The sequence below is a fragment of the Aricia agestis genome, chromosome 1 (genome assembly GCF_905147365.1).
Source record: "Aricia agestis chromosome 1, ilAriAges1.1, whole genome shotgun sequence".
NCBI classification, from domain to species: domain Eukaryota; kingdom Metazoa; phylum Arthropoda; class Insecta; order Lepidoptera; family Lycaenidae; genus Aricia; species Aricia agestis.
Genome location: NC_056406.1, coordinates 15,623,321 through 15,644,104, shown reverse-complemented (window position 1 = coordinate 15,644,104; position 20,784 = coordinate 15,623,321). Strand labels below are relative to the sequence as shown.

At 35.4% G+C, this 20,784-nt stretch overlaps 4 protein-coding genes across 4 annotated transcripts in view; 2 read left to right on the top strand and 2 right to left on the bottom strand.

The window, feature by feature from the left end:
- The window catches only part of LOC121725324 (ubiquitin-conjugating enzyme E2Q-like protein 1), a 31,210-nt gene extending 28,557 nt beyond the window's left edge, over nucleotides 1-2,653 (top strand). Inside the window, exons 4-6 of the mRNA XM_042112220.1 lie at nucleotides 26-227; nucleotides 1,134-1,379; nucleotides 1,661-2,653. Coding sequence (XP_041968154.1) covers nucleotides 26-227; nucleotides 1,134-1,369 — 438 coding nt within the window. The 3' untranslated portion in view covers nucleotides 1,370-1,379; nucleotides 1,661-2,653. The remainder of the gene's footprint in view (nucleotides 1-25; nucleotides 228-1,133; nucleotides 1,380-1,660) is intronic.
- A 485-nt stretch (nucleotides 2,654-3,138) lies between these two features.
- Nucleotides 3,139-4,438, bottom strand: LOC121725334 (NEDD8). Its single transcript, XM_042112230.1, has 3 exons — nucleotides 4,286-4,438; nucleotides 4,074-4,204; nucleotides 3,139-3,291 (listed from the first exon to the last, which is right to left on the bottom strand). Exons 1-3 carry the CDS (start codon nucleotides 4,301-4,303, stop codon nucleotides 3,207-3,209), a joined length of 234 nt encoding a protein of 77 aa, XP_041968164.1. The 5' UTR covers nucleotides 4,304-4,438; the 3' UTR covers nucleotides 3,139-3,206.
- A 9,035-nt stretch (nucleotides 4,439-13,473) lies between these two features.
- Nucleotides 13,474-19,124, top strand: LOC121726647 (transport and Golgi organization protein 6 homolog). The gene is made up of 5 exons (XM_042114099.1): nucleotides 13,474-13,619; nucleotides 13,695-15,682; nucleotides 16,458-16,677; nucleotides 16,981-17,132; nucleotides 18,793-19,124. The coding sequence occupies exons 1-5, from the start codon at nucleotides 13,568-13,570 to the stop codon at nucleotides 19,105-19,107; spliced, it is 2,727 nt and encodes a 908-aa protein (XP_041970033.1). The 5' UTR covers nucleotides 13,474-13,567; the 3' UTR covers nucleotides 19,108-19,124.
- LOC121726657 overlaps nucleotides 19,125-20,784 on the bottom strand; it is a 25,187-nt gene continuing 23,527 nt past the window's right edge. The window contains exon 6 of the mRNA XM_042114110.1: nucleotides 19,125-20,618. Within this exon, the coding sequence (XP_041970044.1) occupies nucleotides 20,356-20,618 (263 nt within the window). The 3' untranslated portion in view covers nucleotides 19,125-20,355. The remainder of the gene's footprint in view (nucleotides 20,619-20,784) is intronic.

Sequence of the window (20,784 nt, the reverse complement as noted above, 5' to 3'; positions counted from 1 at the left end):
CATTAAATGTGAATGTTGTCCGTAGGTGGAGCTCGTAAACGACAATTTATTCGAGTGGCACGTGCGGCTTCATAAAATTGATCCCGAGAGCGATTTAGCGGCGGATCTGCGCGAGCTGAACATCCCCAACATCCTGCTACATCTCATATTCCCGGAGAACTTCCCCTTCGCGCCGCCTTTCATGCGAGTCATCGAACCGAGAATAGAAAAAGGTTTCGTAATGGAAGGTTGGTATAATATTAACGTTAAGAGGATTCCACACCGCCATTTTTCCCATACAAACGCTGTCCCCTGTTTCCTCCCTGGATAATGCTAGTAGAGTTATAATTTTTTTCCTGAATATCTACGGCCACTAATACAATGTCCCTATGTTTTCCTTTTTTTCATAATTTAATTATTAAATAAGATATGAACGTTCAAAAACCCAAAAAAATGGCCAGATTTTCCACTGTGTTCAAACGTCCAGAAAACAGATTTGGATAGATTATACAAAAAAAGCAAAACATAGGAACACAGCTCAAGCCTTTTTTTAATCTTTAATGAAAAAAGTACTTAAATCGGTTAAGTTTTGGAGAAGGAATCAGGGGACAACGAATCGTTGATTTTCTGGATTTTCTGCAGTTGTCTCTATCGCGTTCTGCGGTATAGGCTTGAGGTAAGGGAGACAGCTATAGATATTACACGTACTTTTTTTTCATTTCTCTAGCTGCTGTGGTATCCTCTTAAGGCCCACGCATTTTCTTATTAGCTACGTTACTATGATAGAATGATCGTACGGAATAAAACCTCCGGAGCCGGGTACGGTCGGCCGGTCGCCGACAGTTTCGTTGTATTAGGCATCTCTTTGAAGGCCGATTTGATCTTTTTCACATACTTATTATATAAATTAAGAGTCAATACAGGGTACTTTACATTTATGGCTGATTTTAGGGTCGCGCTGACCGTCAGCGTTGATGGCCCAAGTATGAAATTCTTGGAAACGGTTTTAAATGAGACGCGTAGAGGTCAGCGCTGGTATTACTTCAGTGTCGGCGCCAACAATCAGCGAGCGGTCTGTGTGATAATAAAATCAGCTTGAAGCTGTATAATATGAATAACGTTGTCCGAACTGGAAACATAAATCACGATTCCAGGTGGAGCCATATGTATGGAGCTACTGACGCCGAGGGGTTGGGCTTCAGCGTACACGGTGGAGGCAGTCGTGATGCAGTTCGCGGCGTCAGTGGTGAAGGGTCAGGGGCGGGTGGCGCGCGCCCCGCCGCGCTCCTCCCGCGAGTTCTCCAGGCGACGGGCGGAGGAGGCGTTCAGATCGCTCGTTAAAACGCACGACAAGTACGGCTGGGTCACACCTGCGCTCTCGGATGGTTGAAGATTTGATGGTAATTGAAGAGTCAATATTTAAGGTGCACACTTGTGTGCTGCAGTCTGCACCGCACCCGCCACAAAGCATCAGAATTATTTTCAATGAGAAGTCTATCCGACTTCGCACTAATGATTGTCCAGTTACCTTTGTTATGATTGTCTCCTAGTACTAAATGACAATTATTGGCAATTCATAACAAAGCATCAACAAGTTTTGCTTGCAAACCAGTTTATTTCCAATGCAAGGCTTGTGTAAACCAAATATACTTTTGATTTAATGTTTAATTTTTTTTTTCAGATGATACAAATCGCAGCAACACACCATGGATCTCGTATAGTTAATTAAACCTTAACTCAATTAATTTTAGTCCTGATAAGTGAGATTTAATAGTCTGTAAAAAAATACTTTTTGAGCACATTAACTTATTAAAACTTTTATAAAATTTAAAGTTTTAAGTATGTAATTGTACTTACTCGAAATTTAAATGAAGACGTGATAAAAGAACAAAATTGCATGAAATGTGAACAAGTTTTATCTTTAGAAGTATGTTATTTATGATTAATTACTAGTATTAGTATGTGTCAATGTAAACATGTCGTGCCAAACATCAAGCTATTTAGAGCTCAATCATAAAATAATAATTAAGGTTTTAAAAATTCTTATTTTTACCGTTTTACCGATTTAAACTTGCGGTAATACTTTTGAAAGCAGTACAAATTTTCGTACGAAATGAGGGTAATTCTTGAAACATTCATTTTACATTTTGCTAATAATAATTGTGAAATAATAATTATTTTATCTACATTCTTATACACATTGACAAAAGTTATATCATATATGTTCAGAAAAAATATTATAGAAATCAGTCTTCTAGCAACTTTCCAATAGTCTTTTCTGGATTTGCCCAACAAAATCTTTATTAAAAAAATTGTTTGGAATGATTAACATCAAATTATGTAATTGTATCCTCGACATTATTCTTCACCACCTTTATATTTTAATTAGAAAGAACTCCGTCCCAAATGTTCAACATTTATCAAAATTTAACCAAAGGATAATTACAAAACGAAAGGATGGCATTGTAAAACACAAGTTTTAAATACTGTAATGTGTCAATTTTTGGGCGCATAGAAAATAGTCATGAAAAATATTGTGTTCAAAATATATTGATATATTTTGATTAGCAGTTTAAATTGCATGAAAGAATGACATCCTACAATTATATAAAATTGAAAAGCTCAAAATTATAATGCTTTTTCATATTATGTGTAACATTGATTAGCTTTAAAATATCCATTGCTTGATATTAAAAAAGATGTATTTCTAGTATTGTATTATAAATACTTTTGTTGTAGATATAAAGTTGTTTAGATATTATTGATGTTGAGTTTGTTTGGTAAACCAAAGATATTTTTGTGCAAATAAATTTTTGTAATGTGTGAATACCTGATGTAAATGTAATATTATGGGTGTAATAAATTTTTTGCTCAAATATTCTTATTACAATATCCCACTTTCTTCTGTTGGTGAAGCAGGTTTCAAAAAAATCAAAATTTTAAAAAATACCCTTCAACTTACAAGACATGAGAAAGATAATGATATCCATTCATTTATGATCACTAGACTACTGCCTTGTTGGTTTCTAATGAAGAAATACTTGATTATAAAATAAATAATCTTATCACCAAATGCTATGTTATTATCATCACCATGATATTATAGTGTTTATGATTCCCGATTGCTATGCTGTTGGTAAGTAATTAATTACTATTATGTTTAAGATTATAATTTATACATAATGAAAAATAATATTACAAAATATGAGATAATTAAATCACAAAGATCACTCGCCACCTCTCAAGGCTAACACCAGATGAAGTACGGAGCCACCTTGTACTTTGTAGTCTTGAGCTGTCTTTTCATCATTCCTGAAATGTATTAAATTAAATTAGTCAACTATTTAAATAACACTTTTTACTTCTTAGAAGCTGAGGATTATCAATAAATCATTAATATCTTGATTGTGGGAATAGCAGACAATCGATTTTCAATTCATATGTGGCGGCCGGGTGCCGCTTGAGGATTGATGGTTAACAAATAATCAAATTAATTTGCAAATTATTTTTTTCTATATGTGTATCTTGGGTTACAAAGGATGATTTCACACAGTCACTCATAATTATTATCAATATACCCAAGTAACATTTTTACAAACTTTATGACTGTTAACCCATGAATTCCCAAGCAGTACTCGCTGTCACATAACAATTGAAAACAATATTAATAATAATAATAAATTCTTTATTTGCATACACAAAAAAGAAAAGACATAAAAGAAACAAAAAAACAAAAGAAATAACAACAAAAAAAAGTATAAAAATTACAAAATTGTGCAAAAAGTTACTTACTGCTTTGAACAGTTTCTTCCTATTGTGAAAACCTATTGTATCTGCATTTCCCACAATCGAGGTAATAATGTTCATTCCCTATAAAGCTCACTAGCATGATGCAATATAATTATTTATTTTTAACTAGCTTTGAATACATGATTATAGTATTTTTGTACCTAGGTACAAACTAAATCAAAATTAATTTACTGCTTTTTCAGATTCTTAGGTGCGTTTAGATTATAGACAGACAGAAGGACTTTAAAATAAGAGCTAATCATTATGATATACTTAGTATTATTGTAAAAACACAGGACACTTACATTTGTTTTCCGGAAAAGATTAACCGCTGTTGTTGTGGTGGAATGCCTTCTTTTTCTTCAACCCTTTCTTTTATACGTTCGACTTTGTCAGTAGGCTCTATATCTATTTCGATTTCCTTGCCCGTTAAAGTCTGAAATAAGAGGTTATTATTCTACCTGCGAATACAAAGAAATTTTAAGGTATTTACTCTGCATGTTTCCTAAGTACTCACCTTAACTTTTATCAACATTTTGAAACTTTAATCTACGTAGTAAATAAAAGAATATAGGTTTTGTATTAACTTGAAAAATAAGTAAGCGGTTTCTATTTTGATGATAGCGTATAATTCAGTAAAATTGTTCGAATCTTCTTCTTCTTCTTTTTTAATGGTTATAGCTCCGTGAGTTGCCAACAATTGAGTTTTGCCAATTTGCTATCCGCTTGACAAAATATGACAATACCACAGTTTTTTTTTTCTTATTATGGCACTTCGGCTATAGGGACCGTGCAGAAACTATAGAGGGCGTCGTAATTCGACAGCAGCGACACGATGCGAGTAAAAGAAGTAACTTGTGAGTGACTTTGGCTTCGCATTCTCTTTGACCCCGGCTAGTTTATAAGTGATTTTTATATGTTTTAGACTATAAAATGATTTAATACTTACACTCCCAAGTTGCCACACGTGGCCGCGAGAACAACAACAGATTTCCAAGAATCCGCGATCAAAGGATTAAAGTAAAAGACTAGACGACGCCCGCAACTCCGTTGCGCCAAAAATCATTTATCGCGCGAGAACCGTACATTTTCCCGGAATAAAAAGTATCCTATGTCCTTTCCCGGGGCTCAAAGTAAACCCATACCAAATTTCAGCAAAATTGGTTCAGCGGTTTGGGCGTGAAGTGCTAACAGACGTCTACACTTTCGCATTTATAATATTGAGTATGGATGAGTTTCTAACCGTAAACAAAGAACGAAAGCGTCAATAAAAATGTTTAAAGCTTATCTAGTTATCTAAAAAAATATCTGAAAAAGTAATTAGTAGCATCCATCAGCATAGAAAGTAAAAACTTGATAAATATTGCAATAAAATAATGAAGATGCAAAAATACTTATAATAATTATTGAAAATACTTGTGGATTAATAAAATAAAACAAGTTCACTAAAATAAATGCTTTTATTTCATCAACCTCTGCGATTCACTCGATACCATCTTTACAACTTTTGTCTGTCACTATTTTTAACTAGTGTACCTCATCAGTGCAAACACCAGAAACTATAGAGGGCGTCGTAATTCGACAGCAGCGACACGATGCGAGTAAAAGAAGTAACTTGTGAGTGACTTTGGCTTCGCATTCTCTTTGACCCATTGCTTTGACCACGGCTAGATTATGTGATTTTTTTTATATTTTAGACTATATAATGATTTAATACTTACACTCTCAATTGACCACATGCGGCCGCGAGAACAACAACAGATTTCCAAGAATCCGCGATCGTAGGATTAAAGTAAAATACTAGATAACGCCCGTAACTCCGTTGCGCCAAGAATAATTTATAGCGCGAGAACCGTACCGGACATAGGATACTTTTTATCTTCCCGGGATAAAAAGTATCCTATGTCCTTTCCCGGGGCTCAAAGTAAATTCATACCAAATTTCAGCAAAATTGGTTTTGCGGTTTGGGCGTGAAGTGCTAACAGACAGACACACTTTCACATTTATAATATTGAGTATGGATGAGTTTCTTACCGTAAACAAAGAACGAAAGCGTGAATAAAAATGTATAAAGCTTTAAATCTAGTTATCTAAGAAAATATCTGAAAAAATAATTAGTAGCATCCATCAGTATATCAAAAAAATCTGGCAACGCTGGTAAGTGTATACGTACACATATTTTTACACACAGATGAAACCAATTTCGGTTTCGTTTGACAGCTCGAGATTGCTGCTCTATTCCGCTAGGTAGTAGGTATATTAACTTTATAGTTTATGTGTAGACCCCAAAGAATTCTATTTACGGCCGTTCCCAATATTTGATCTATCTCTGGTTTTGCCCTACTAGAGATAGGAATAACTCACAATTGACATAAAATATATAGTAGGGGAGGTCGCGCTCATTTTAAAAAGTCATTTCATACCAAGCGAAAATCTTAACAATAATACTATTCTATTAAGAGCCCATATGACTTTAACTTGACTACATTCTTTAACCTAGATCTCAAAATCTGTAAGGTCTAGAAAACTGATTTTTTGACATAAGTAACTTCAGTTCATAAAGATTAAATGCTCAAGACGAAAACACGATTACTCAAAAAATGCTCGATAGTTTCTTTTTTACAAAAAACCTTGTTTTAGACACATTTTTGCTTGGATCTTCGAAGTTTGCTGTCTTTTCTTTAATATATTTCAATATCTAAAAAGGTATTGATAAAACCTAAATTTGCTCAAAACACTTTTTTCATAATCATTATAGTTCGTCTTTTATTCAAGTAAAACTAACTTGGCGATGATTACGCGCTGTCCTTTTTCACCTGGAATATGAGAGACGGGCGTGAGTGTGAAGAGAGAAGGACGATGTTTGATTTTTAGAGTCAGGTGAGCTCTTAATACATAAGAGTTTTGATCGTCAGCTACTCCAGTATGGGTGGAATAAAAATTGAGAGTATCTCAAAGTTGTTGTTGGAAATCGTATTGAATTGACATTAAAAAGATATCAATTCGCACCCAATAAAGGTTCATATCTAGATTATACACGTTTAGGTTCGGTAGGTGCTATTTTAGTTTTAGTATATAACAACAGATGGCGCTTTTAAAGTAAAATGTATATAATTCTTCACAAATATTGACTATCGAATTAATTACTTAAAATTGCTATGTGAGACAATTTTATTTTTAATTCAAACGAAAATCGCCGTCAGCTGAATATTTGCAGGTGGAAATGTTGTCTACGCGACGCCCTAGGATACATTGAGCGCGAAGTAGGGCTATATTGGTTATAGCTTATATCGCTGGCTGACGGGCTTTCCACCCGCATATTAACGACTGACGGTGGTCTTTATTATTAAAAAGGTATCAACATTCACCTGTATAAATTTTGTACGGTATGAAATGACTTTATATTCAAAAATTTTTAACATAGTTAAGTAACGCGACTGACGTTGAATCCCCCGTCTGCGATACGGCTGACGGTGCATTTTTGGTTAAGCATGATCTCAATAATCATCCATAAAATTTTCATTCGGTATAAAATCACTTTTCGCAATTATTTTTTTACAACTTTGAAATACTCTCAGTTAACATCCCACCACGGGTGCGGCGACTGACGCTGATTATATTGATTGATAAATATTAAGCTACCGCTGGACAAAAATTTGGTCGGTATGAAATGACTTAGCAAACTATAGCACTACCTCCCCTACTAATATGTCTCTAATGTCAATTGTGAGTTATTCCCATAAACCTGTTATTCCTATCTCTAGTAGGGCAAAACCAGAGATACCTCAAATATTGGGAACGGCCGTTAGGGATGTATAATTGTCACTATAGTACGGTACATATTATTATAACTAATCTGTGGGTGTTTTGTCGGGAATGTGAAAGAGTGATGTTGTGTTTTTGTTTTATTTTCCTAAAATTGTGTTAATGGGGTTTTAATGTGTAATATTGGTAGAATATTAACTATTAGATATTCGTTATCGTGCACAAGTGTAGGAAAGTTATGCAATATCCAGAAACAAGCTATTTTGTGTTCCCTCCAAAACTCCATCGAAAGTTTCAGTAAAGCGTCTACCACTTTACTGAATCGACCGACTTGACTCCTTGACTGTATTGACTTTTTATTTCAACTTTGACTAGACTTTTGACTTGACGATATTGAAACGATGCTGAAAATAATTGTATGCAACAATGTTTTCCCGCCATTTATGATACTTGACACTGGCCATGGTTATATAGGGACCGTGCAGAGCGATGACAATGCCACTAGTGACGAGTAGCCGAAACTTTTACGAAAATTTTATTGACAAGCTCAAGTCAAGCTACGGAAAATTAAAGGATTTCTTGAGAAATTTGAGTATTTTCAAGCATTGTTGTATTCCCGGATGTTCTAATACATACAAGAAAAATAAAGGCAAATCGGACGATCTAAAATTTTACTATTTTCCTGCCAAAAGTATTCATGGCTTATTGAAAAACGAAAGAAATGGATATAAGCATAGAATTAGAAAGTTAGAAAAGGCATTCCATACAATCGTCAGCGCGGAAATGTGTCACCCTCGAAATGAGTGAGTTCGCTCTTCTGAGAGCAGTGTGCCTTAGGACGCCAAGTCGGGACTTTGGAACTTTTTGAGTGAAAAAGCGGGATTTTTCAGTCAAAAGCGGGACAAGTTAAAAAAGGTATAAAATCAAAAGTTTTTTGTTTTTTTTTATTTGCGTTTACGTGACAATAGATAGCTAAAGTAGCCAAAGAAAATCCACACCTCTACTTCCCACAGTGTTATCTTCATTGTGCACCTTTCTTTCTCAGCAAATTGCACGTACGTTCGGGCTTTCCCCGAAAAGCGGGACTGAGCCTGTACCGCGCGGGACATTTAATTTTGATAAAAAAATCGGGACGTTCCGCCAAAATCGGGACGTCTGGCAACGCTGACACTTACACAAGCATGATTGAACATGATTTCTATGAGATTAAATTGTCAACGTGTGGCACGTGCCGACTACGTCAAAAAAAGAGTGCTGCTGTCATGTATCATACGTATCTTTTTACCACACAGTGTTACTGATAGTGACATCTCTCTTGCTCAGGCCTTTGTTTTTCTATTCCGCTAGGTGTATTGACTTTATGGGTCTACCACTTTACTAAAAGAACAGACTTGACTGACACTGGCCATGGTTAAAAAGCCGAGCGCCATATTATGAAAAAAAAAACAAGAAGGAGGACATGTTTTTGTTTTGTTTTTACCATAAACTTATTATAAACCAGTATTTATTATGTCTATGTTATAAACTGTGTTTTTACCAAAGAGAATATAACACAGAATACAAATTACTCAAAATATAATCCTCCGTGACTCGTGAGTAATTTCAAATTTGTATTCTGTTACTGCATTTATACATTCGCGTTCGCTATTCGCCTCGTCATTCGACGTTGATTCGACGAAACATTCGTATACGAATGCTGTCGCGAACTTTGTCGCGAACTACCGTTCACACATTCGTGGGGTGATTTATTTTGATATTCATTTTGATATTCGGTACACGAACATGGAGGACGTGTTCATATTATGATAGCAATGTTGAATGAAAAATATGAAATTTATTATAGCGATATTTTGGGTTCCAAATGAGCTCTTCCTTTTTGTAAAATTCTAGGAATTCTAAAATTCACCTTTCACTCCACTCCATTTTTATTACATAATAATAATAATACTAAAATATACTAATAATAATATTTATTAAAAACCAAAATATATTTCCTTATTATATTAGCCAAACTGCATAGTAGTTTGTCGGCGGGCTACGCGCTCATAAATGCGAAACTAATATATATAATACTTATTATACTTTAAAAACAAAATTTAATCTTAAATTATGACTTATAAGTTTTCACAATGATAACTTACTAATGCCACGTATATGGCATTAGTAAGAAAAGAAACGAGTGTAATAACTAATAACATTGTACTAACGTTATAATAATAATAACATGATAACATAATATATAGAATATATCCATACTAATATTATAAATGCGAAAGTATCTCTGTCTGTCTGTCTGTCTGTCTGTCTGTCTGTCTGTCTGTCTTGCTTTCACGCCAAAACTACTGAACCGATTGCAATGAAATTTTGTATACAGTTATTCTAGAGTCTGAGAAAGGACATAGGCTACATTTTGATGTGGGAAAATATCTTATTTCCATGAAAATTTCGATGAAAATGAATTCGCATTGCGCGTGGCCAGCGCTCATCCCGGGGGTCCTGGGTTCGAGTCCCGCAGGCGGAACAAAATTTTTCAATTTTCCTGGGTCTTGGATGTATATTAAAATAAAATTTCAAAAATCTTAAACATATTTTATGTATAATATTATAAAAAATCCAGAAATATATCGATGGAATGAACATTTTAGTTCTAATACGATTCAACAGATGGCGTTTTATTTTTTACTTTATTGTAACATAGAACTAATCATACGTTAGTATGTTTTTGTTTATAGTTTTTAATACGTTAGAATATGATGTTTAATCCATACTAATATTATAAATGCGAAAGTATCTCTGTCTGTCTGTCTGTCTGTCTGTCTGTCTGTCTGTCTTGCTTTCACGCCAAAACTACTGAACCGATTGCAATGAAATTTTGTATACAGTTATTCTAGAGTCTGAGAAAGGACATAGGCTACATTTTGATGTGGGAAAATATCTTATTTCCATGAAAATTTCGATGAAAATGAATTCGCATTGCGCGTGGCCAGCGCTCATCCCGGGGGTCCTGGGTTCGAGTCCCGCAGGCGGAACAAAAAGTTTTCAATTTTCCTGGGTCTTGGATGTGTATTAAAATAAAATTTCAAAAATCTTAAACATATTTTATGTATAATATTATAAAAAATCCAGAAATATATCGATGGAATGAACATTTTAGTTCTAATACGATTCAACAGATGGCGTTTTATTTTTTACTTTATTGTAACATAGAACTAATCATACTTATTAGTTAGTATGTTTTTGTTTATAGTTTTTAATACGTTAGAATATTATCTATACTAATATTATAAATGCGAAAGTATCTCTGTCTGTCTGTCTGTCTGTCTCGCTTTCACGCCAAAACTACTGAACCGATAGTAATGAAATTTTGTACACAGATAGTCTAAAGCCTGAGAAAGGACATAGGCTACTTTTTAACTGGAAAAAGGGGTTGTAAGGGGGTGAAAATGCGTAAATTTGGTCAAATTAACTTAGTTCCAAAAACTTAAAACAGATGGCGCCAAGAGTCCCCTAGATCGCGCTATTGCTTGCTCATACGTATTTCTATAAGAGGTGGTACCATATTGAGCTAGATTTTTCGATTCTTTCGATTGTTATACACGTTATTAACTAATAACTCACCTACCAACTTAGACATCAAATTCAAAAACAACAGCGCCAAAACTACTGAACCGATTGTAATGAAATTTTGTACACAGATAGTCTAAAGCTTGAGAAAGGACATAGGCTACTTTTTAACTGGAAAAAGGGGTTGTAAGGGGGTGAAAATGCGTAAATTTGGTTAAATTAACTTAGTTCCAAAAAACTCAAAACAGATGGCGCCAAGAGTCCCCTAGATCGCGCTATTGCTTGCTCATGCGTATTTCTATAAGAGGTGGTACCATGTTGATGTAGGTTTTACGATTCTTTCGATTGTTATACACGTTAATATTAACTAACTAGCTGTTGCCCGCGACTTCGTCCGCGTGGACTTTAGTTTATAGCGCGCGGTGTCAACAAAATTTGTGTCAAATTTAAAAACTTTTTAAAACCCTGGTAAGTGGTACCCCTCTTAGGGCCGCGTTACACCGGAATGGCAGCGCTGAAAGTGCTCGCCTCGCCGCTGCCATTCCGGTGTAGCGCGGCCCTTAATTAATCAAAATACCCAAAAAGAGCTGTGCAGTGTGCACATAATCTATACTAATATTATAAATGCGAAAGTATCTTTGTCTGTCTGTCTGTCTGTCTGTCTGTCAGTCTCGCTTTCACGCCAAACGCCAAAACTACCGAACCGATGGTAATGAAATTTTGTATACAGATAGTCTAAAGCCTGAGAAAGGACATAGGCTACTTTTTTTACTGGAAAAAAGGGTTGTAAGGGGGTGAAAATGCGTAAATTTGTTCAAATTAAGTTAGTTCCAACAATTCATAATAGATGGCGCCGTGCGTCTTCTACATCGCGCTGACGCTTGCTCAAAAGTCTTCCTATAAGACGTGGTATCATCTTACATTTAAGTTTCGATTGTTATATCTATTCTACGGTATTAAATAACTCAGTACTTTATCTGTGCAGTGACGTAACCTTAAATCTATCAATGATAAATAGTTTATGGGTAAAGTTGTGTAATCGGAGGGCTAAATAAGCTTTAAAATTTGGCATAAAATATAAAGTTTAATATAAAAAAATGAAATACTTATTGTGTGCACACTGCACAGCTGTATTGATTTAAGGGGTACCAGGGTTTTTTTATAAAAGCTTTTGACACCAATTTTGTTGACATCGCGCGCTATAAAGTACTATAAACTGAAGTCCACGCGGACGAAGTCGCGGGCAACAGCTAGTAAATAATATAAGCCTATTTTTATATTGAATATAAAAATAGGCTTATTTTCAGTAGGTACAGTGTACTTAAGTCAAATATGTATGTTCAGCTTTGCACACGTCCTGTAGGGTCGCACGCTAGCTGTCAACTGAATGCAGGCGAATGTGTAAACAGTAAGTTCGTATTCGCTATTCGTGCCCTTTGATTCGCGTCCGAAAAACCGCTCTCAACGCGAATGCCACGAATAGCGAGGCGAATAGCGAGCGCACTGTTTACACATTCGTGTTCGCCATTCGCCTCGTGATTCGCCTCGCTATTCGTGCGAATGTATAAATGCGGTATAAGATACAATCACTTATCACCATAGAGTAACTTCTTATCCAGCGTTGCCAGAATGTTACTTTTGTAACATTTTACGTTACTTTTGACCCTTGCATGTTACATTCATGACTACAGATGACATGACTACAGATGTTACTTTTACGTTACTTTTGGTAATTGAAAAAAAAAGATGTTTGAAACCAAAAATGCGAAAACGAAACACACTTAGTTTTATTGAGTTTTGTCGTTACAACTTACAGCTGACAATGCTTTGAATGAACGTAGCGAAAAAAGCAACTAACGCTGCCATCATACAAAAACAAATTTTTGACAGTTCTCCTTTATCAGCAGCGCCCCCGCCCACGAGTCTGACTCGCTCATAAAGAGTTCCGTACCGTGATAGAGCAAAAATTGTGTTTTTTTGTATAAGAGCTTATGTTATTATATTTTCATTTTAATAGGTTTAAAAATAATTTTAATAATAAAATAATTATACGGAATCCAAAAAATCACTTCATCTCTATATCTCTATATGTATAGTATGTTTTCGTGCATTCTGGATACCCCCCCGGCATTTAAAATATTATATAAGTAATACGAAATGTTACTTTTCCCCTCAAAATGCGAAAAGTATCGCATGACAATAAGTTACTTTCGAACATACAGCTCTGGCAACACTGTTCTTATCACTACGTTCACAGACTAAGAAGAGATACTACGTATAACGTATTACTACTCTACAAATATATACTAGTAATCTGTGATTACTACGTTTTAGTTTTTACTGTTTAGCAGTGTATTCTTATTTTTTGGATTAATTTTCATTTAAATAAGTTTTCCCATACAGTTTTTAATCATAAAGCTTCCTTAAATTCTGCATTTTCATTGCTATTCAAGTAAAAATCCAATTTGAAATGAGTGACATAAAAATTTTCTTTACAAATTTGGAAAAACTTTTAAGGACAGGTAGTTTTAAAGTGTTTTCTATTAAATAAACTTCTAAGTCCTATTAAATATTATTGTATACCTTTGATCTTGCAGATGATAATACAGGATCTATTTTTTCTATCCTCAAGAATGAGCAAGATAACCTAAAAACCTTCACCCAATTGTCTGATTTTTTGGATAAAATAATCAATGAAATCGATCAATTAGCAAGTGAAATAAAAAGAAATGACAATATTCTCGTTAGTGTTAAGGACCAAAAGCTGTTAAGGACCTGTTTTCAAGTTGTAATTTCATTAGGAGTTTGTCCTTGCTTACTACCAGGATTGGGAGTGAGCTTAAACAAAAGATGTGCCACAGCAGATTATTTGCCGACCCTCAACTTGGACGATGAAACAAAGTATGAAATTCTTAAAAGGTGTACAAATTTCATTTATAGGAGCTATGACATTCCAGTGCTAAAAAATATAATACTGACATTTCATTTATCAGACTATTTAGCTGCACTTATACAATTAGCATTTGCACCGCTGAAAAAGCCCGGTACCTACCCAAATTATGTTATGACTGAAAAAATGTATAACAAATTTATAGAAGAAAAACAGGACTACAAAAGTAAATATGAATTTTTGGTCAAAAACTGTTTTCAACCGATGCTAATGAAAGAGTTACTAGTGCTCCAAAATGTAACTGATGTACAACCACCAGCATTTGCAAAAAGAGTAATCGCTAAAGAGATGAGTCAAAGGCTTACTGCTCCAGGAGGCTTACTCAGTCTTATAAGATGTTTTCTGGAATGTCATAACTTAGATACTGGACTAGAATGGAAGAAAATTGATATGATATGTAGAATTGTCTCCACAAAGCATGGTAATCTGAATGAAAATGATTACATTGCTAACATTTGTGGCCAACTAAAACAGATACTCAGTTTGAACAATGCTCAATATCTAACTACTGCCACTTCCTGCCTTCTAAGTTTATATGAAAAATATAGTGACAATGACCTCGTTAAGGACCTAACTGTGGCTACATTCAAGCCATTTAATTATGATTTGCTCCTCAAAAGGTGCAACCAACCTGGGACTATTATACTCTCACCTCAAGATATTGAGCATCATGTGCAACTTTTACATTCCACTATTAACATTTGCAAGTCTGATTCATATTTGAAACTACTGTCAAGTAACCTATATGTTCTATATTTCTTAAGCTTAAAATGTAACAAAGAGGAGACAAAAGTTAAAATAAAGGAAATCATTATAAAGGGTCTCGAATGTTTAGATCAAAAAGAGATCAAAGATATCATAGTTCAAGTTCTTTTTGGACTTGGCATGGAAGGTTCTACCAATATTTTTGTTGAAACATATGAAGCAGGGCTGGCAATAAAACTTGTGTCAGATGATACGGAATATCCAACAGATAAAGCTGTACAGATGTTTATAGAACTTTTTAATGTAATAAATAATGATGCAGTAGTTTCTAATTTGTTCCAAGCTACAATTTACTTATTTATGAATCTAAGTGACAAAAAGAAGATTGCAAGTGATAGAGAAACATTAATGACTTTGGAAGATGTACCTATATTAGTAAACAGTATTGATGAGCAGTATATGAATATTTTACACATTTTGTCAGAAATATCTTCCTCAAAAAAAGTTTTGAGCACACTGAAAACGAACCCAGTAGTTGTTGTCGACTTTGTAGAAAATTTAATTCTCAAAAATGCTTTTTCGAGCAACAATGAATGTGTCACTGTAGCCTTAGTGCTCTTAAACACGATTTTAGCTAATACTGACAAAGCAAGCAATATTAAAGATAAACTGCATACATTGCTTCCATTTTTAAGAAAAATGGCTAGCAATCAATCAAATTTATTGAGTATTTTGTGTAAGGAGACAGTGTCGTTGATTTTATCTGAATATCCGAAACCGATGGAATCTGCATATCAAAAAGCACTAGAGAATGTTTACGATGACCTGCTTCCTGTAAGAGCTCATGGTGTCATGGAACTAACTAAATTAATAGACGCCAATGATCCAGAAACAATAACCAAACGGCATTTTGTATTTTGTCTTTTTCAGGTAAAATTATTAAAATTTATTTTTATGTAAGTACTTAAATAATAATATGATAATAATACTTCAAACCACGTCATTCTGGCCCCGTGGTAAGTACTTGAAGGACTTGTGTTGTGGGTACCAGACAACGGAAATATATTTAATACTATTATTATACTATACATATATTTAAGATTTTTATTATATAAAACTTTACATCCGTTGTGGATGATTTATACAGTTTTTTTCAGAGTGAAGTAACCACTCCTCAAATACTGTAGTGCCTGGGACAAGATTTTTATATGTCGGTATGGTTGCCTTTCTCGCATAATAGTCGGCCTAGTCCAGAGGAAAACTAGTCAATACGTCTGGGACCAACTATGTGCGGGTTTCCTCACGATGATTCCCTTCACCGTACGAGCATCCATATTATGTACTTGAGATCAGAAAATATCTCATAGGTACACGCCTCCACCCGTCACCCTCTAGGAGTGCGAACCGAAGGTTTACCCATTAGGCCACAGACGCTCTAATTTTATTATATATGATACACATATTTAATACACATCCATGACCCAGGAACTTTGAAAACTTTTTGTTACGTCGGCGGGATTCGAACCCGCGACCCCCGGCTTGAGCTACCAACAGCCCACCAACAGAGCCACAGAGGTCGTCAATATGAACATAGAAATTTTCTAAAATTAAAAAGTAGTTGTTGAATTCTCTGATTAAGAGTTACTACAATAAGTGTTTGTTGTAATAAATGTTACAAGTTTTCTTCAGTTTTTATTTATTTTAGGAACAACTGAAAGATAGTGATTCATATTTGTATTTATCTGCAATCAATGGAATATCATCTCTGGCTACACACTGTACTGACGATGTTATAGGGGTATTGTGTGAGGAGTTTTGTGGGATGACCATTGAAGACAACATGAAAACAATGGATCAAGAAAATAAGATTGCTGAGTTAAGGATGAAGATTGGAGACATAATTGTAAAAGTGACAAGACGCCTTGGTTAGTATCTTATTCTTATGTTGCAGGGTGACGGTTGTCGCTTTAAATCAGTTCATTTGTTTGCTCATTTGATCGACTATCGTATAAAGAAATAAAAGGTCAACAACAGGCCCCCAACGTTAATTGTAACATTTTTTCTTTTATATATGTATACTTTATTATAGGGGGGAGGGGCCCAAGCAAATATGTATATATATTTGCTTGGGCCCAAGGGATGCTATGCTTTATCACCTTGTAATATTGCATACATTAACTATCAGTATATTAGAGTGGTAAACATATAATGTCAGCGTTATTTTTCAGGTGAAATGGCGATTGTACATAAAAATATCCTGTTGAACACTATGCTATGTGGATGCAGAGACCAAGACCCTCTCATCAGAGCTTCGGCGTTATCGAACTTAGCTGAAATTGCTTTGGTGCTACACTATAGAATTGGAACTATAATATACGAGGTATTTATGCATTATATCTAAAACATTATCATAAATAAAAAAACCGGCAAGTGCGTGTCGGGCCATGCGCAATATAGGCAGTGACGGATTAACCCTTAACCAAATTAAGCAATTGCCTAGGGCATCACGTCTGAGGGGGCACCAGAGGGAGTACAAAAATAATATGTCCTTAGGGCACGTTCACATCTCACTCTCACCCTCACGTCACCAAAAACCACATCAAAAAAAGTTTCTAGGAAAAAACTAATGTTTTTAAGCGGCAAAGGTTTAAATACCGATTCTAGTTGACATACTACAGATAGGGGGGCCCACAGTTATGGATTGCCTAGGGCATCAAGTAGCCTTAATCCGTCACTGAATATAGGGGCTTCGTAGTGCCGCTAGTTTTTGATAATGTTTGTATGGTTAACCAATGTACTATCAGAGAAGTTGATTCCTAGGCAGATGGCGGACCTAAGTAATTTAATCGCGTTAAGTCAAACCCATCTGAGTTCTGACCGATTACAGCTATCATTGAATTGACATAAGCCGACCACATAGGTTCGTCAACTGCCTAGGAATCAATTTCCTCGATGGTACATTTATAACGTGTTCCACACTACTAATATTTAACAATAGCATCTCAGTTACGTTCAAATTATTTTGAACGAAATGTTCCTTTATACTTCACCGAATACATTTTTTTTAGTTGATCAACTGTAACTCAATAACTTATGAAGTATTCTTAGCCGGCGTGATAGTTTTCCTTTAAAATTCAGCATATTTCGTACTCTCGTGAATTTTTTCACATTTCCAGAAGTCACCATTTAGCTGGTAGGACACTGGACTCAACGATTTTTTCCACTTTAAAACTTAATATTTCACAAACGGATCCCTAAATCGGAAAATGATCTATAAATACTCATAATATTTTTAAAAAACCTATCCAACGACACCCCACACGATGGGGTGGACGCGAAAACAAAAATTCATCCCCGCTTGATGTGTAATGTAGGGAAGGTACCATAAAAAAAATTTAAGATTTCATGTACCATTTTGTCGGCATCATTAATATGTGTATTCATGCCGAATTACAGCTTTGTAGATCCTATAGTCTCTGAGCAAAACAGTAGACAGAGAGACGGACAAACGGACATACAGACAGACGGACAGACCGAAACTATAAGGGTTCCTTGTTGACTACGGAACCCTAAAAAGATTCCAGGATAACTAGTTAAACATCGATTCTTAGGACGTTCAGAGGTCTGGAAGACGAAAATATTGTCTTTTAATTATAATATAAATATTGAAACAATCAATCCGCTAATGATAGATTTTAAACATATCCGTCGTATCTTTCACAGCTCGAATTGATATACAAATTGCTAGGGCATGAATGCAGGGTGCTATATATGTCGCAGCCGACTGGTTTAAATAGCCGTTCAATCAAAAAAAAAAGCTAGACGTGTGATTGAATGGCGTTGTTCAGTCAAAGGGCTAACTGTTTGATTGAACGGCTATTTAAACCAGTCGGCTGCGACATATATATTGCGTGCGTGTGAAAGAGACATGTAGCAAATAGTGATGAATAATGTACCATCGGGGAAGTTGGTTGACAGACCAACGTTATTTGGTCGAATTTTGGACCGCACTTAATATTAAATAGTTACCATTTTTACAGATTCTACTCTGCGTTTGGAATATCATAGAGTCGGACCCGGCGGTCGAATGTCGGCGGGCAGCGGTGATGATTATTACGAGTTTGTTGAAAGGCCTAGGCAAGGATGCATTGATTGAACTGAAGGAAAACATACTTCCCATATACAGAACGCTCAACAAACTGTATAAAGACGAAAATGAGGATTCTGTTCTTCGATTGCACGCGCAGCTAGCCCTCGAAGAAATAAACGATATTGTTAAACAGTTTATCGGTAACGAACTACCAATGGAAAAGCAATTCTCGTTATTAAATGAAAGTGAGATTAAGTTTAAATAAAACTATTAATAATTTTATACTTTTCTTTTAACACTCACTAGTTGTCTTAAATTAAGCCTTACATACCTACTAATGTTTACATTTGGTTCGCCTGTATCGTACGAACGATGTATGTAGAATACCCATGTAGATTTTGTTGTAACATCACAGAAACTTTTTTCTCTTACAGAACAACAATTTTTTTTGTATATAGTGCGCGCGGAACCAGTTGGCCGCGCCTTAGGTATGTGAGCGGTGGGACGGAGGGGCGGGCGCGCTTGATTTTGACAGTTCTGGCTAGTTCAGACAAAACGCACTAGAGATTGCCATAGCAAGATGAGTCCGCCCATAAAAAGATAATCTAAGAAAATAATATTCAAAGTGCATACGTTTTTTAAAAACGGAAAGCCGACGTTTTTTAGTTTAGAAAATAAAAGTATGTTTTTAGCTTAGAATATAAAACTGATCAATTGTCTTTAATTTATTATTTTCAATACTTGAATAATTATTGTTCACTATATCTCGAGATTGGTGGTTACTGTCGAATCTCATGTGCGTTGCGAGCAGGCAGCAGCAAGCAACCCGTCCCCTCACCCCTGTCCCTACCTAAGGCGCGGCCAACTAGTTCCGCGCGCACTGTAGGGATCCATTGTTTCTATATAACACAATAAATAGAGTACTAATTGTTTCATATTGAATGACATAAATCAAATTCAGTCTTAATCAGGAATAATTGGCCTGCAGGCTGCAAAGTTCAATTTGCACAGCAATAGGATCTGTAGGTACCACCAAAGGAATTGATTTATAGGCGTTGAGGGACCTACGACATTTGGTCGGATTCTGTCAACTTAATGTAAGTCGTCATTTGTCGGCTGGGTTTCACAAAACGCGACCAAAATACGTAGGTCCGCTATCTGCCTATGGATCAACTTCTCTGATAGTTGGCTACATAAAAATTGACATTCAATTAATACAAATAAATCCATATAAAACGGGACTAATAACATGCAATTTACATATATTATATAGTACAGTCATTGCAACAATATAATAGTGTGACCCTACATCGAGCTCAAACGCAATGTAGAGTCACCCTTCTAGAAATTATTCTCTAGTTTAACCCATCAATGTTCTCAATTTGGTCGGAATCAAAAATATTCATTTGTAAAACTCGGTGAAACCGGCACACATGTGATAAACAATCCAAATTGGACGTGCATCTTAAAATAACAATCGTGACGACCTTAATCTATTTTAGATTTGCACACTTTACGCCTCCGAAGTGTTGTCGCTGTCACTTTTCTTAAGCGTATCATCATTCTTCTCGGATAGAGTTATCGAGTATACGGAACTCCGGTCGGAGAATCTGTCCCTGTTCCGCCTGCTGAATATGCTATTGTTAGAAAGGGACGACGACGTCACAATCGACACGTCGTCCGCGTCTTGTGGCACCATTTTCCAGATGAGAAATGCGACTCCGCCGAAGGCTGCGACCACCAGGAATATCACTAATGTCACTTCCCCGAGCATACCTGAAAATTTATACGCAGATGTTATAGCTAAGTACTTATACTTACTATCTATTTCTATAGAAATAGATAATGTAACTAATGCGTGCAAGCGTATTATGTATGTTGACGTAGTCGCGTGAAATCCCATCATCATCATCATGTAGAGCTAGTAAAGTAGAGGTGTAAG

Excerpts from the sequence above, each read along its gene's own strand:
- LOC121725334 (XM_042112230.1), bottom strand. Across the intron at positions 3,292-4,073 it reads ATCTTTTCCGGAAAACAAAT|GAATGATGAAAAGACAGCTC; the intron begins GTAAGTGTCCTG and ends AATACATTTCAG.
- LOC121726647 (XM_042114099.1), top strand. The coding sequence starts at position 13,568 with ATGAGTGACATAAAAATTTTCTTTACAAATTTGGAAAAACTTTTAAGG. Across the intron at positions 15,683-16,457 it reads TTGTATTTTGTCTTTTTCAG|GAACAACTGAAAGATAGTGA; the intron begins GTAAAATTATTA and ends TATTTATTTTAG. Across the intron at positions 16,678-16,980 it reads AAAAGTGACAAGACGCCTTG|GTGAAATGGCGATTGTACAT; the intron begins GTTAGTATCTTA and ends GTTATTTTTCAG.